At 42.3% G+C, this 15,676-nt stretch overlaps 1 protein-coding gene across 2 annotated transcripts in view; it reads left to right on the top strand.

Annotated features, from left to right (window-relative positions):
• Nucleotides 1–15,676, top strand: part of LOC122877516 (cadherin-2-like) — a 122,283-nt gene that overhangs the window by 101,889 nt on the left and 4,718 nt on the right. Inside the window, exons 14-15 of one of the 2 annotated variants that reach the window (XM_044199156.1) lie at nucleotides 3,313–3,452; nucleotides 9,892–10,053. In XM_044199156.1, the coding sequence (XP_044055091.1) occupies nucleotides 3,313–3,452; nucleotides 9,892–10,053 (302 nt within the window). Of the gene's footprint in view, nucleotides 1–3,312; nucleotides 3,453–9,891; nucleotides 10,054–15,676 lie in introns of those variants that run through there. The other variant, XM_044199157.1, reaches the window with a different exon arrangement.

The raw sequence follows: 15,676 nt of genomic DNA, 5'->3' as shown, positions 1-15,676 counted from the left end.
ATATAAATTCCAGCTTGAATGGGCATCACGCCACTGGACGGAAGAGTATGTAGCACACTCACCACGTTATGAGGACAATTCTGGAGTCAGGCATAAGCAGCGCTCTTGTTATTTTAAAACAGACTAGTTGTGTTGTCTGTTGTCTTATCGAAAGGCTGCAAGCAGCCAGCCTTCCATGTTGTTTCACAGAGAACTGTTAGTAATGGTGACAAGCCATTTTTCAAATCGCCTCTCTAGGGTTTAAATTGTCTTCACTTAGAATTTCACTCAGCATCCTAATGTATTTTGACCCTTGCAGGTACAGCAGTGCAGGTTTACGAACACATGCACATTCACTCCCTGAGCTCCTTTGTCTCATAAATCCACCCAGATTAATACGATCAAAAGGAGAAAGACTCGCATCAAGTTTTAAAACCCACCAGTTGTGTGTTTCTGTCATTCCTCAAAATACTAAGTCCCATATGACGGGATCTCAGTTGTTGTTAATAGCACTAGGACTGTCTAGGTAGGCTGAGGAGATAACAGAGGCTTTGCAGGTTGAAAAAATCTGTATTACATATACATTATTTAATGAGGTAGCTTTTTTTTTCAAATGTTGAGAAGTTTAAGAATGTAGAGATCACACAGTAAACTGCTGTCTGTTTAGGGCAGTGGTTCCCACCCTTTTTGCCTTGTCACCTCTTCAAATGTCTACTTAGTGTGGACTGGAGTTTGGAGCACTTCCATCAGGGAGGGATTTTCCCTTCTCAGATTGTTTTATTTCAATTTTTGTTTTTCGAGGCCTTAATCCAGTATTTCACAAGAAAAACAGCAAAAAATGAAAAAGTGAGAAACAATAAACATAAATTAGTTTAACAGTAAGGTTTCTTTTCTTTTCACTTCATCTTTCAATCCGTCTGATTTCCTCAGGCCCCGCATTGGGAACCATTGGTCTAGAGTTAAGGGCTCAGTGCCTATTGATCTCTCGTCCATGTGGCAGTTGGCATTGGACTGTTCTTTTTTTTTTTTGCACTGTGGACAAATCCACAGCAAGCAGACCAGACAGCCACCCAGAGGGTTGGCGTAATAGAAGGCTACACACAGTGACAATGAACAATGAGACATACCATAGTTTGGCCAGCACACATCTGTTTGTTTCACATATTTCCTATAGTTGAAGCAATATTATATATTTGTTTCCCCTACAGCTCCAGTCAGCTGGTGGTCACACAGAATGTTCTTTATATTCACATGAACCAGGAGCCAATCACCTAAAAGGATCCGTGCACGATCGACACAATATTCCTGGTCATCGCGTCAGGCACACTATCTCCCCTGCAGCTGTGTGTACTGTCCGCAGTCATTAATGTGTACATACTGGCGTTTGAGTTGCATTGCCAGCTGCAATTACATAATTAAGAAGGTTGGTGCATTGACGCATGAGGCCTTGTAAAGGCCCTTAGAGTTAGCTTGGTTAACTTGACCAAACTGTTAAGTAGCTAACTAGTCAGAATGCTCCATTACAAAAGCAACTAGGTTGATTTTACCATGTGAGTAAGAAAAACTATTGAGAAACTGTGTATCAGCTATTACTATCAGCTCAATATCAACTAATGCATACCAGATGTGGTTACTACAAGACAATCATAGCCAGCTGCTATCATCCAAATATGTCATTTATGAAATAAGTAGTAAGAATACAGCTCAGAGAATAACTATATTTATTCAATTAGGTGCAGTTAAATGTAGATGTCTCAGTCATTTTGTGATACATGTTGATATAGTCTGTACTGACCACATCAAATTCTTCTCCATGTTTTGCAATGCTAGCGGTGTCCCCTTAGCGTGTTGTTCTCCGCTCATCCAACATTTTCATGTAGAGCCAGATAACTTAACGAGTACTGATCACATTGCCATCACATTTGCTGTTGGTAATCATGGTCCCAGACGATGATTCTGGCTTTTCTTGGTGAACTCCTGACCTTTCCTCTATCTTGATATTTTATCTTTATAAATGCCCACTTTTATATTGTTTCTAATTATCAGATCACTGTCACTTTTACAATAAACCTGCACATAAGTATTGCATAATGATAAAAGACTGAATTCCAAGATATTTGCCAAGGACCTAATGTTAGCTAGCATACTAGCTACTGTTGACATATATTAAAACGGTCAAATAAAGTCTCACCTCCAGTTCTGAAGACTTGACACCCCATGTTGACCGCGTCTCCCCAACCATTTCCTGTCGTGTTGCCAAGCAGGGTTGGACCCAAACGCAGACAGAGGAAGCAGAATGATGACTTGAGTGGTTTATGTAGGAGCGTACTGGCAGATACAGGAAGGTAGACCAGTAGACAGGCAGGTAGGTGACAAACAGGTAACAGGCAGGCAGGCAGCTAAGCAGGTAGGTAGACAAGCAGCCAACAGGTAACAGATCCATAAGGGAGCAGGCAGAAAATCCAAGGTACACAGTAAATATCCAAGGAACCACTGGCGAAGAGCTGGAACACTTGACACACAGCTGATGAAGACGAACTGACACTGAACAAAGGAAAAAACCCGGACTAAATACACTTAGGTAAGGGAAGACATTGAGACACAGGTGCAACCACTCAAAGCAGGGCCAACAAACCAAACTGGAGGGAAAGCAAACAAAGACAGGAAGTAAAACCACAAGACACACGAGGAGAGGAGAACACTACAAAATAAAACAGGAAACAGGACAAAACCCCAAACTATGACATTTCCCCACCTAGACTCGTGCTCCTGCTTTTGTTTCTTCTCACTGTAAATCGTTAACATTACAAAAGCAAGTTGTTGCACCACCTTGTCTCCATTTTTTGTTCACATCTGCTTCCCCATGAGATCACGTGAGGTGGGGCATCGCTCCCTCTGGCCCAATAATCTTAATAATATCCTGTAGTTGTGTGATTCGCTGTTATTTTCAAATCTTGTAGTGTGAGCATGTTTGAGATTAGAGAGAAGAACATCTGTGAAGTTGCTCCTTATGTGTGTGATCTAACCCGATTTCAAAATCGGTTAACACTAGGACTTTAAAACTCCTGTAGTGTGAGCCCAGCTTTAGTGTCAGTGTGGTAAATTAACTAATCAGATCTTTCCTATTTCTTAATAAAGACCAACTACAAAATGAAGGCAATAAGTCACAGGCGAGGGAGCACCTAGCACAGTAGGGCACAAAACGGGTGGGGGGAAAACAGCAGTTTGTTAGTTGTGTTCTTTACCAGACCCCTCCCCAACTTGATCATGAACTTGAATTGTCCCTTATATTAACTAGTGCCCTTATCTTCTTTTGTCACCTTTGTCCTGCAGTGCTGGTGCTGCTGTTTGTGATGTGGATGAAGAGGAGGGATAAGGAGCGCCAGGCCAAGCAGCTCCTCATTGACCCAGAGGACGACGTCCGAGACAACATCCTTAAGTATGACGAGGAGGGAGGAGGAGAGGAGGACCAGGTACACACTCTATAACAAGTTTAAAAAACGATTTAAAAAATTACCAAGAAGCTATCCGCTCCAATCACTCAAGCTATGGTTTCTCTCTTTATTGTTATTGTGCTGGTATGTTATTTCTGATTGGTTGAGCTGACTGTAGGTTATTGGTGGTTTTGACTCGAGGTTTACCTTGGTGCCACTGATGGCTGTCACAGAAATCCCCTTCAAGCTGCACTTACATTTATCGGTACTAAATATACATACATCCTTTAAACTATTCACGCCTCCTTCTTTCACACACACACTCCCACACGCCCACACAGTCACACTCAAACACACACACACACACATTTTCTCAGAAACAAACCATAAAAGACACATAATGTTGCCACATAGACACACACTCTGCTTCTCTACAGTTTTCAATCATTTGTCCTCCAGCTAAGATTAAGTGTACCACAAAAGAGGACCTCGAAACAGGATTAATTGCTTTCTGTTGGAGATCAATTTCCTGTGTCCCTCCACACAACTCCTCTGCTGGTGCCAAGCACATAAGCTGCTCCGCATTTACCCAGCCGACAGGACTGAGAAGATGTTTTACTTTTTACAGCAGCAGCTCATTAGAGTGGCAGTAAAAGGAAGGGAGTTACACTGTATATGTACAAACATACACACACTTACAGTACTATACAGGTGGGGGATTCGTCTGCCATAATGCACCACACTATTTTACTGTTTGCTCGCTGTTTCCGGACTGAAATTGAACAAACAAATCTTTTGTACTGATTCTTCGAGTTTGGTATGTGCCAGGTCTGCACTGGTACATACTGCTGCCAGGACATACCCAAAGCCTTGCACTCTGAGTTCACCACTGACAAAGACTCATACCAAAGGGCGACTGTGGCGGGTCGTCCACTAATCTGAAGGTCGGCGGTTCGATCCAGGCTTCCTCCAGCCCATGTGTCAAAGTGTCCCTGGGCAAGATGAACCTTAAATTGCTCCAGAGGGCTGTGCCTTCGGTGTGTGAGTGTGTGTGACTGATTAGTTTCTTTGTTCTGATGAGCAGTTAGCATGCCATCAGTGTGTGAATGTGATGTGTAGTGTGTGAAGCGCTTTGAGTAGTCAGAAGTCTAGAAAGGCACCGTAGTCAAGTACAGTCCATTTACCTTCTCCTGCCTAGTTGGCTTTTATTACATTTTCCAACTAACTGCCGGTGGTGACTGACTGATACATGTTTTCCCCTCAGGGCTTACCGTAGCTGTATGTGCTCGCTGCTTAGCTCGTTCAGTACTACAAACCTGAATGCTCGACTCAGCCGGTGCTGATACCAGCATTCGTACAGACTCGCTGCCCTCGACACTTCCTGTATGTGCTGAACTGCAGCCTGTATGCCGAAGAATAGCGAGAGACTGCTTGGGAGCTTTGAGGCTCCCCAGATTCGTTCATTTGTCAGGGCCAGACAGTAGACTCAGTGCTAGTTAGCCTGTTAGCCTGTGGATACTATTCCTGCTGCCTGTGGAGTTTGGCGAGACTCACTGCTGCAGTTTGGTTGACAGTTAGACTACGTTTAGTGCCTGTTAGTGTTAGTAATTGTTTTGTATATTGAATTAAATACATCAATCATCTCCCTTCATTTCTTAAGTCTGATACTGTCATTATACATCATGCATACATGTTTGTAGATTTTTCTTTATTGTAAAAATCCTATTGTAAAACGTTATCAGCTAATGTAGCCTGCAGCTTAATGATGTGGAAGGATAATGAAGCATCTACTGTCAGAATGTGCCTTTGGGGCTTAATTCGGTGTGTTGGTCAGTCTGTATACCACAGTGGTCCAGACTGAAATATCTCAGCAACCATTGGATGGATTGCTATAAAATCTTATACAGACATTCATGGTGATTGGTTGATCCCCTGACTGTTCTTTTAGCGCCCCGAGCAGGTCATAGTTTTTACTTATCCAGTGAAATATCTAAACATTTACCAGATTGGCACAAAATTGCGTATAAACATTCATGGCACCTGGAGAAAATATTACTGACTTAAATTTGACCAACAGTTTGGCTGATGACATTAACCTCAGCCTCAGCTGTACACTGTGTGCAGTGCTAATTAGTGAATGTTAGCATTCTAAATATAGATAGTGAACATGGTAAACATTATACCTGCTTAGCATCATATACATATCTAACCTTTTATCGGAATATCAGAATTCATGGGAGAGTATTATCCCCCCAACGTGACAGTCTGTCACACACAGTGTTGGCAGTACTAGTGAGGAAAGATGGAGAACAGCTGTGATGGAGCTTGGCCATACAGTGTGGTTTTAGAAGGCTTTGGAGTCACAGTTTACAACAAGCAAAACTTAATAAATAAAGTGAGAACCTTCTAATTTATTTGTTTACCTTAACATGAGCATATTGGGTGTAACATCTGTGCTATTGTTGTTATGTTCATGCAGGTAACTTCAACAGCGTATCAGATGTTGTTTCTGACTTAATCTACACCCACACCAGTGCTCTCTGTCATGGACCTCCCTGTTTCTACTCTGTTACGCTGTTTTTATATTTAGACCTTATTTGAGGACAGCCAGGTCTTCGCTGTACCTCCATGATGGTGCCAGACTTTAGCTTCTGTTGTTGGTTGACTGAGCATTGAAACAGGGATTACGTTAGGGGCTAAGAGTCTTACTCATTCTGGACCTTATAAAGCAATTGGAACTAAAAAGGGCCCCAAAAGCCCAGAAAGTTTTTTTTAGTTTCTCCTAAAACAAAAACAAAATGTTGACCTAAAACATACATTGGAACATTTTTAACAAAAATCTTTCACTAATTTTAAAATTTGGTTTTGATGAACTTGCTCCCTTAAATCCTATACTTTTTTTGTGATCAATTAAGTCAAACATTAATAAAGACAAGCTATTCCACACCACTTTCAATAAAGCATTACACATAAAATGAACACTTAATGGTTGTGTTGTTTGACTTTGGTTGAGTTAATAGTTTCCTCTCTATGAGTCAGTACATGGAAGGAACCAACATTCATGTAACAGAAAGTTACTGAAAGAAATCAAGGTTTGCTTCTACCTTTATTACTGCTACAGGATCACATTGCACAGGCCTCCGATAGTGCTGGGGCAGCCCGGGTCTTTATTTGTCTGGATTTAAGCTTTGGATTAAAAAGCAGTCTCAGACACTAAGCATGACAAATACACACACACATACAGTACAGATGCATTATTAGACCTTCATTCGTAGCAGTTGTTCCCTCACTTCTAATCCTTACCTATAACGTAAAGGCTTATTAAGGGTTACACAATGCAGTGGAGTGTACATTCTGGCTGTCCTGGAGCAGAATATGGCTGGTAATATCAGCAAAGGTTTCTGCTTGGTGGAGAGTAAAACAAAGTAAAATACTCCTGGAGAACGTTCACCAGTGAATGCTGCATTTCAGAGCACGGGAGCAGGCCGAGGCTGTGCTTGTGTTGTTGAGGATCATGTCATGTCACACTGTGTGAGATGAGTCTGATAATATTTTGGTCACGGTGTCAGAGCAGAGACATGTCATCAGCTCACATCATCCATGTGCAGCAAACACAGTTTTTTTTTTCTAAACTTTATTCAAAAGTGGCACTTAGCATAGCACGTCAAGGTGTTATCTATGTGTATATACCTATGGGGACTTAGAATATCAATGTTAGCCAGTGTATCATCATGTAGTATCCCAGTGTGTTGGTTTGTAGACGTGGGTTATAGCAGCTGTCACATTGTGAGAGTTTGGTCCTAAATTTTGACAAAAGCTGATTTTGGTCACAGAAGCTCTAAAAAATTCACCTGTGTTTTTCAGCTTTTGCCTGGGACAGCTGAAAATCATACAGTGTGTAGGGGCTTTAAGTTGGGTAGCTTTCTGTGGCCACAGAGCGCATGCTCCCAAAAGACTCCGCTCACACTCACCTATATATAAACTATGCAGTCGTTGGCCTGGGAGCTACTAGGCTTCTAACCTCTCAAAAATCATCATTTTGTTGTGTTTAGCTTTCCAAATGTAGGTTGTCACATTTTCCCATCTTCCTGTACCCCAGACTAACCCCCCATTCACATATAAAGACTCAAATACAGTAGAAGAGACAGGATGGCAGTCGTTGTGAATTGAAACTTAATACACATGCTGTCGCCAGCTGCAGAGACTCAGAGATTCAAAAGATGCCCAGTGGCATGACGTGAAGGAGTTGACAGAAAGTTTAAACTTAATGCAAGTGTCCTCTGCCAGTGCGGAGACAGAGAGGCCAACACGAGTGCAGATACAGGACTACAATGCCAATCAGTCTTTCTGCTTTTGTGTCATTGTTGCACAGTATATAGTACGCTAGTATAGAGGAACTAGCTGCTCATTTGGAGCTGAGTATGTAAATGACATGCTCAGTGTTAAACATGCCTGACAGCCTGCCATTTTTAAACCTGTATGTGTGAACAAACGGAAGTTAGAAACCCACATCTTGCTTCGTACCTATCCTGAACTGGGTTTTGTAAGTGCTAACCTTTTATATACAGCTCTAGCAGTGTTTTGCATGTTTTAGTACAACTATGTACACTTTACATTACCCACCATAGTGTTTTGAATTTTGAAATGCATTTCCTACCTTCCAGACAGTCCTTATTTTCCATCCATTGCCAAAATATATGAAACTCAACTTGCAGAAACTTGAGGTCATCCATCACAGCGAACACTGTATCTGCTTTCATTGTTATAAATGTTACCTTACAGTTGTATGGCAATGCAGGACAGAGTTTTCAAAAAATCTGCATGTACAATTGTGTGACCATAAAAACCTTGAATAAAATGAATGGCAACTAATGACCTCCTAGAAGGAAATTCTATTCAAAACTTCCCAAACATGGTTAAGAATAATGTAAAGCATACATCATTTGCTGGAAATAGGCCAACACATGCATAGGTACTGGTTTAGTTCTTTAAGAGTCCTTAAAGAAAAATGAAAATGTTCTTACTGAGAGGCCATCAGTCTATCTGGTCCTTAGTATTGAAATACAAGAAGAAGCACACAGCATTTCCTTTCTCCCCGCCAGGTTATTGCAGGGCTCTCAGCCACTCTTCAGTGAAAAGTATTCTGTTGGTCGACCATTATTGTGAACAAAGCCCAAGGTCAGTCCCCAGCATGCTGTTATTGTCCTGAAATGGCTGCTTTAGTCGATTTCCCTGGAGACCAGAGAGCACGAAATGGTTTCTGGATGGTTGCTGCAGTGACTCAGACAATACCATTCAACATGAACAGATCAGAGGCCGTGACACACACTTCCCCTCTGCCTGCTGACTGTGCTGATGTTATGTAAGAGAAGGTGAAAGAGGGACTGTGTTTCTCTAAGTGGATGCTAATTCAATAGCATTAGAGTCTGGTTCACTCCTCCCTTAGGACGGATGATGTAGGAGAAATGGTAGACGTTGCATCAGAGGAGCACACGGTGCTTGTTGGAGTCACTGAAATTCTCAGGACATCAACTGTTAAATACAGCAGAAACATAAAGGTAGTGATAGGTCAATGTATTATAAGTGTATGCATGTATGTTCTTCAAAGTTGGTCCTGATGAAGATTGCTACTTAATGAATCAGTTAAGTTCGTTATGAGCGCCAGCACTCTTGCAGTGCACCTGGCATCAGGAAGAATACTTTATTATATATTTATAGGTAGGTTCGTTAGGGATTAGTCAAAATGTGTTTTTTAGCTATGCTAGTAGCCCGGCGCTAGGGATGGCAATGTCTGTCTGTTGTTTGTTTGGTCGGTCAGTCGGTCCACCACTTTGGTCCAGACTGAAATATCTTGACAATTATTAGATAGATCCCATGTAATTTTGGCTCACCCTTTCATGGTACCTAGATAATGAATCCAATTGACTTTGGTGATCCTCAACACTTTGGTTTATGACCAAATACCTGCAGAATTAATGACGTTCCCATCAGCCTCAGCTGGACTTTGTGTTTACTGCTAATTAGCTAAAGCTAACATGGAAAACTAAGATGGTGAACATGGTAAATATGTTCTAAACTTCAGCATGCTAATATTGGCATTTAGCACATTGCACCGAAGTGCCTAAGTAGAGCCTCACGGAGCTGTAGACACTTGTTAGTACGCTCCGCCTAACAGGAATATTAACCAGGATTTTTTTAATTTTCTACAATCATGACTATTGAAGCTTTTCAGTCCAGCTGCGCTGGAAACCAGACTGACAACACCTCCTACTGACTATTCTCTGAGCTCTGGAAACCTGGTGGTGATGTTGTGGATTTGTAGTCAATGGAATGCCCTTGCAATTAATTGAGGGCATGCTGTACAGATTGTAAAGCCTCTTTGTGATATTGGGCTATTTAAATAAAATTGACTTGACTTACTGTAATACCAACTTGTGAACTTGTGTGTGCGTGCGTGTGTGTGTGTGTGTGTGTTTAGGACTACGATCTGAGTCAGCTGCAGCAGCCTGATGCCCTGGAGCCAGAGTGTGTCAAGGTGGGGATCAGACGCCTGGATGAGAGGCCCCTCCATCATGACCACCAGTACCCCCTCCGCTCTGCTGCCCCCCACCCAGGAGACATAGGAGACTTCATCCACGAGGTACAACACAGGGTCTGTTTGTGTTGGACAAATACATCTGGGATCCACAAATCTCTTGGTGTCTTTTACCAATTTAATCCTCTATGGTAACATCTTTGTGTAAAGTGACAGTAGCTGCGTTTACATGGACCCTAGTGTTCCACTAATAATCGGAAAATAATAGCCCAATCAGAATAAAATGCCTCATGTAACCACCTCATTTAGAAGAGACTGGCCCGATCGGAAGGACTTTTCAATCGGGTTGAGAGGGGTGGTGTAAACCTTTGATAATCTGTTTAACAGGAAAGTATTAGCCTGTAGTAGTAACCATGTAGACGCTTAATCCGATCTTCTCTCTGGTTGGAATTAATATAGTCCGTCTGCATGTTTGCCCCACGTAGGGGTAACATTAATTCAATTCAATTTCATTGTATTTATATAGCACCATATATGGGAGGCAAATTGCAAATACCACCTAGAATTTTTAAAATAGTAGAAATGTAATTGTTGTGTTAATATTAATAGATAATAATAGGAATGACAGCTATAGGAAAAATAATGTCAGTATTAGTAACAGAGCCAATAACAACAACTGTAGCAGCAGTTGTCGAGCAGGAACACAGGGGCTGCAGGCGGCCCACAACCACAGATCCAGTCTCTGCAGCTCCGGAGGCAGAAATACCTGCTGAAAGCGACAGAAGGAGAGAGGAGAGAAACGAGAAAGCACAGAACTACGGGAGAGAGAAGATGTCAAGTTAGTAACATGCAGTAATGGGATAAAAATGCATCCAGATGGAGAGGGAGAGAAGGAGAGAGGAAAGAGGTGCATCATGGGAAGTCTCCTGGCAGTCTAGGCCTATAGCAGCATAACTAAGGGATGGTTCAGGACTCACCCAAGCCAGCCCTAACTATAAGCTTTATCAAAGCTCAAAAAGTCTTTAGCCTACTCTTAAATATGGAGATGGTGTCTGCCTCCTGAACCCAAACTGGGACCCGATTCCACAGGAGAGGAGCTTGATAACTGAAGGCTCTGACTCCCATTCTACTTTTGGAGACTCTAGGAACCACAAGTAACCCTGCATTCTGGGAGCGCAGTGTTCTAGTCGTGTAATAAGGTATTATGAGATCTTTAAGATACGATGGTGCCTGACCATTAAGAGCTTTTTAGGTGAGGAGAAGGATTTTAAATTCTATTCTGGATTTTACAGGGAGCCAGTGCAGAGAAGCTAATATTGGAGAAATATGATCTCTTTTCCTAGTTCTTGTCAGTACACGTGCCGCAGCATTCTTGATCAACTGGAGAGTCTTAAGGGACTTATTCGGGCAGCCGGATAATAAGGAATTGCAATAGTCCAACCTAGTAGTAACAAATGCATGCACTAGTTGTTCGGCATCATTTTGAGACAGGATGTGCCTGATTTTTGCAGTGTTACGTAGGTGAAAGAAGTCAGTCCTTGAAGTTTGTTTCATGTGGGAGTTACAGGATAAATCCTGATCAAAGATCAACTTTGGCGTGCATGGAGGACTCACTGTTAACATGTACAAACTGAGATGGATTGATAGATAAACGAGATTCTTCCAGGTTGTTGGAATGCCATTTCCTTTCAAGTTTTCATGATGTTTGCTTTAATTTGTGGTTTTGGGGGTTATACCACGGAGCTAACCTTCTTTGTTTTATTATCTTCTTTTTTAGAGGGGCGATAGACTCGAGTGTCGTTCGCAGTGAGCCTACAGCGCTATCAACTAGATGGTCAATTTGGGAGGGGCTGCGATTTGCATAGGAGTCCTCTGTTATATTGAGACATAATATTAAATTAAACGCAAATAGGATCGCTTCCTTGAATTTAGCCACAGCAATATCAGATAAACATCTAGACTAAGAGTTTTTGCCTAATGGTGTGTAGTCCAGTAATAGCAGTTCAAAATTTCAGAATAAGGACCAGGAGCCCGGTACACATTGGCTGTGATACGCAGTATATGTGGCTATTCCACCTAGCTCTGTGCTGATCATTTAACTTTACCGTCTCGTCCACTAAAATGATGTCCGGTTTGCCGTCTGCCTGAATCCATGTGAATGCAGCAAGGATTGAAACAGAAACACAACAGCAGAACTTCTTCTTCTGTTATATTTCCGGCACATTAGACACTTCACAGCGGGCGGCACCACTTTGTCAAAAAGGTTATATTCTGATTAAATACTTTGGGGCAGGATCACTTTATTTAGCGTCCATGTAAACAGTTAAGTTGGAATCTCTTATCAGAATGATTTCAATCAGGTTGAAGAAATATTGTCCATGTGACCGCAGCTTATGTTCCTGTCAGTCTAAACCAGCAAGTGTGACCACAGCAGAGGAAGGTGTCCCATCCTTACTGACACTCAGTCTGTTCGCTCCAGATTCACTTCTGGTGTCAGACACATGCACTTCTCAGCATACAGGAAGTGATGAATCACAACTTGAGTGAAATACAAACTGTCGACAGCAGTAAGCAAACGCTGTGTCCAGAAAACGTTGGATATTTTGCTTCTCATCCCTTTTCTATCCTTTGGTATAAAGCATCAAAGACTGGCTGGGATGTGTGCAGTTTACCTCATCACATTACAGGATTTAGGGATTTTGAAGTTCAAACGTTTTTTTCAAACAGTTGCTCCTTGTTGCTATTCGAAGCTGCCAGTATGGGAACTAACCCACTGTAACATTCAGAGACTGATTACCGCTAATTAAAACGGAATGCAGTGCCTATTCAACACAAAATGATGCAGATTTAAAATGTATTTAGTTCTAGGCTCCGTTGTACAGTCTGTCCCCCTGGTATTAAAGAATACACAAGCATCAGTGATGCAGCAGTGATATGATATGATGTGTTGTTGGCAGGGCGATGCACACTAATGGCCAACACTAGTTTGTTTAAAAAACAGATTGTAGCAAGAGCGAGTGAGAGGCAGAGACACACCGAGTACAGCGTCTGTGTAATTCTTAATTAGCTTTTCTAACGGTCAGGATTAGCTGGCCTCAGAAGTGGCCACAGCCTGGCTTCTTAATTGGAGGTAAATCTATTGAGTTTAGTTAATCTCACAGACTGGCTGCAGGCCGTCCTCTGCTCCTTAAAGGGACAGTTTGGGGTTTGGGGAACTCTGTCACTTTGTTCCATGTTCTTATACTATACAGTATATACTCTTTCCTATTCTTGTTGGTTCACATGGCATAGCATACAGGAAATTAGTACAGTACGCCATTTTGTACAGGAAATGATACCAAGCCTGTGCCAACAGATCAGTCAATTGATGTGAAAACTCAAAGCTGCATTAATGGGTTTTTTGGCCACTGTGGGGCAGCAGAACAAGCTGTAAACACAACAGTGACATATTATGACTTTATACAGTTGATTTGTGAAAATGTTAGCAAACAGTTGCCTATTTACACATCCAGCAGACATATCAGCCACATTAGCATGTTCACAAGCTAGTCGCTAACCTTGTCTTTCTGCTGTTTGGTGCTGGACAGATACAGGTAGTGTACAGTGGGTTTATCAGAGCTTTTTTATTAGAAAACAGCTGCCTGCTGCTGCTGGAAATGAGGTTGATGAGATACTGAACCAAAACAATTTGCTGAAAGACGCTACAGTGCCCCGTAAGGCTGAGGTGATAATATGGGTTTGTTACTACCAGTAACACCTTTTACATTTCACATAGTCATTTGATCCATTGCTAATATTGATTCCTGCAGCTTTAGCAAACATCATCAGTTTTCTGAGTATTATAAGCCAGCACAGTCTCTGGTTTCTTTAACTTTTTTGATCGCAACTAGAAACCAAAAAAGGTTGATGGGAAAGGAACAGCGGCGCCCTGTGTCAAAGTCATGTGCTTTGTAGACTCACCCCAGCTGTGGCATTAGAACAACGTCTTCTGCCTTTGCTCCTGACAGACAAGAGTCTTAAGTCACACGGTCACTAGAGGTTGCTTGACAGTTACACACAATACACATCGTATTTGGGCATTTGAACAAACAAACGATGCTATCATTTTTCTTGGGAGGATGGTCTCACCAAGACTGTATTCACTGTGTTCAAAGAGGGGTTTGTGTCATTTCTTTGGTTGCTGATACGCCGATATTATGAGCGGCCAAAACCTGGTATTTGTTGCCAATATTTAATATCTTTAAATTTCAGCATTTTACTAAATACTGTTGAGTAAAGAATAAATGATAATGAACAGCATATATAGTAGAGCAATGGACAGGAAGCAGCATTCAGGCCTTAGGATGATTTAAATGAACTAGTTTGTAAGACGTGTGGTCACACTACGCCTTAAGGTGTCATAAGGCGAGGCGAAAAGCCTGCCATCACAGCCTCCACCTGGCTACCTGCCGCTGCCTCCCTGATCTCTTCTCAAGAATTCTTTTCTTTGCCTTTGTAGTTTTGATGCAGTGAATTGTCAAGATCAGGGAAACAGCAGACAGTCTCTCCTCAGAGGAAGTCATGGTGTTGCACTCAATTTTACATGAAAGGTGACAGTAGTAAGTAGTTATGTCCACTAACTGGACTGACCATTATAATGTTTAAAAGTCCAGTAATGCCCCCCATACTTGGGCTCAGCCCCAGCGAGAAGGTAAACATACTGTATTTGAATATATGTCACTGGTTTGCTCTACTGTTAAACCTTCCTAAAAGCGTCACTCTCTCAGATGGATTACCATGACTCTCAGAGTGAATCAGATAGGCCAAGTGAAGAGACTGAGCTCTTCCTTTTACAGGGCTGGTAACTGTCATCACATCCTGAGTGCATGGCGCCCGCAGCAGGGCATCTTTGGCGTGAAGAGTCATCACTGTCGATGCAGCCAATGCATGTCGGTCTCTGTGCGCTAGCTGCTTCCATTTTGTTTGTGTGTGCGTCTTTTGGCCGGGCTGCATAAAGACATCTGCCAAGCGGAGCTATGAATAATGAGCGGGAGCTGTCAGACATGGCGAGCTCATCTAGACAGCTTAATCCAGCAGACATGACAAGCTGATGCTTCTCGCCCTGCCTCTCTGCGTTAATTCTCTCCTCCCATTGAGTTTCAGAGTGACGGGAGTGTCTTGAGTCAGACGACAGACGTGGCCCACAAAACATTTCCACAGCTTATCAGATTTACTGCTTTCATTTCAACCATTCTGAGCGGCAGTTAGAAGCAAAAACCACAAATTTTCTGGCCTGTTACTGAACATTTTTCAGATGCTGATTTTAGATGGTACTTTTATTCTACAATTCAAAGACCTTGTGTGTCTAAAGCATGTGTGTGTGTAGGAGGGGGTGGTGGGTAATCTGCTGAATCTCCTCCTGGAGATAGAGGCAGCATCTGTCCAGCCTGACCCAAATCCTCATCTCCTCGCTGCTCTATAATCCCTCCTTCTCCCCCAGCACTCCCTACTGTCCATCTCAACCCCTCCACACACACACACACACACACACACACACACACACACACACACACACACACACACACACACACACACACACACACACACAACCTTTCTACTTAACAGCCGAAGTGGATCTCTGCTCCTTTCAGATGGTCTGAATGGGTCAATAAGGGTCATCAGGCGTGGTTTCAGGGGTTTAACATGGGTCTTACACTGCTCTGCTTTGGTATGAAAGCATGAACACAGG

The sequence above is a fragment of the Siniperca chuatsi genome, linkage group LG6 (assembly GCF_020085105.1).
Source record: "Siniperca chuatsi isolate FFG_IHB_CAS linkage group LG6, ASM2008510v1, whole genome shotgun sequence".
NCBI classification, from domain to species: domain Eukaryota; kingdom Metazoa; phylum Chordata; class Actinopteri; order Centrarchiformes; family Sinipercidae; genus Siniperca; species Siniperca chuatsi.
Note: the sequence above shows the minus strand (reverse complement) of the source record. Positions and strands in the feature narration are given on the sequence as shown.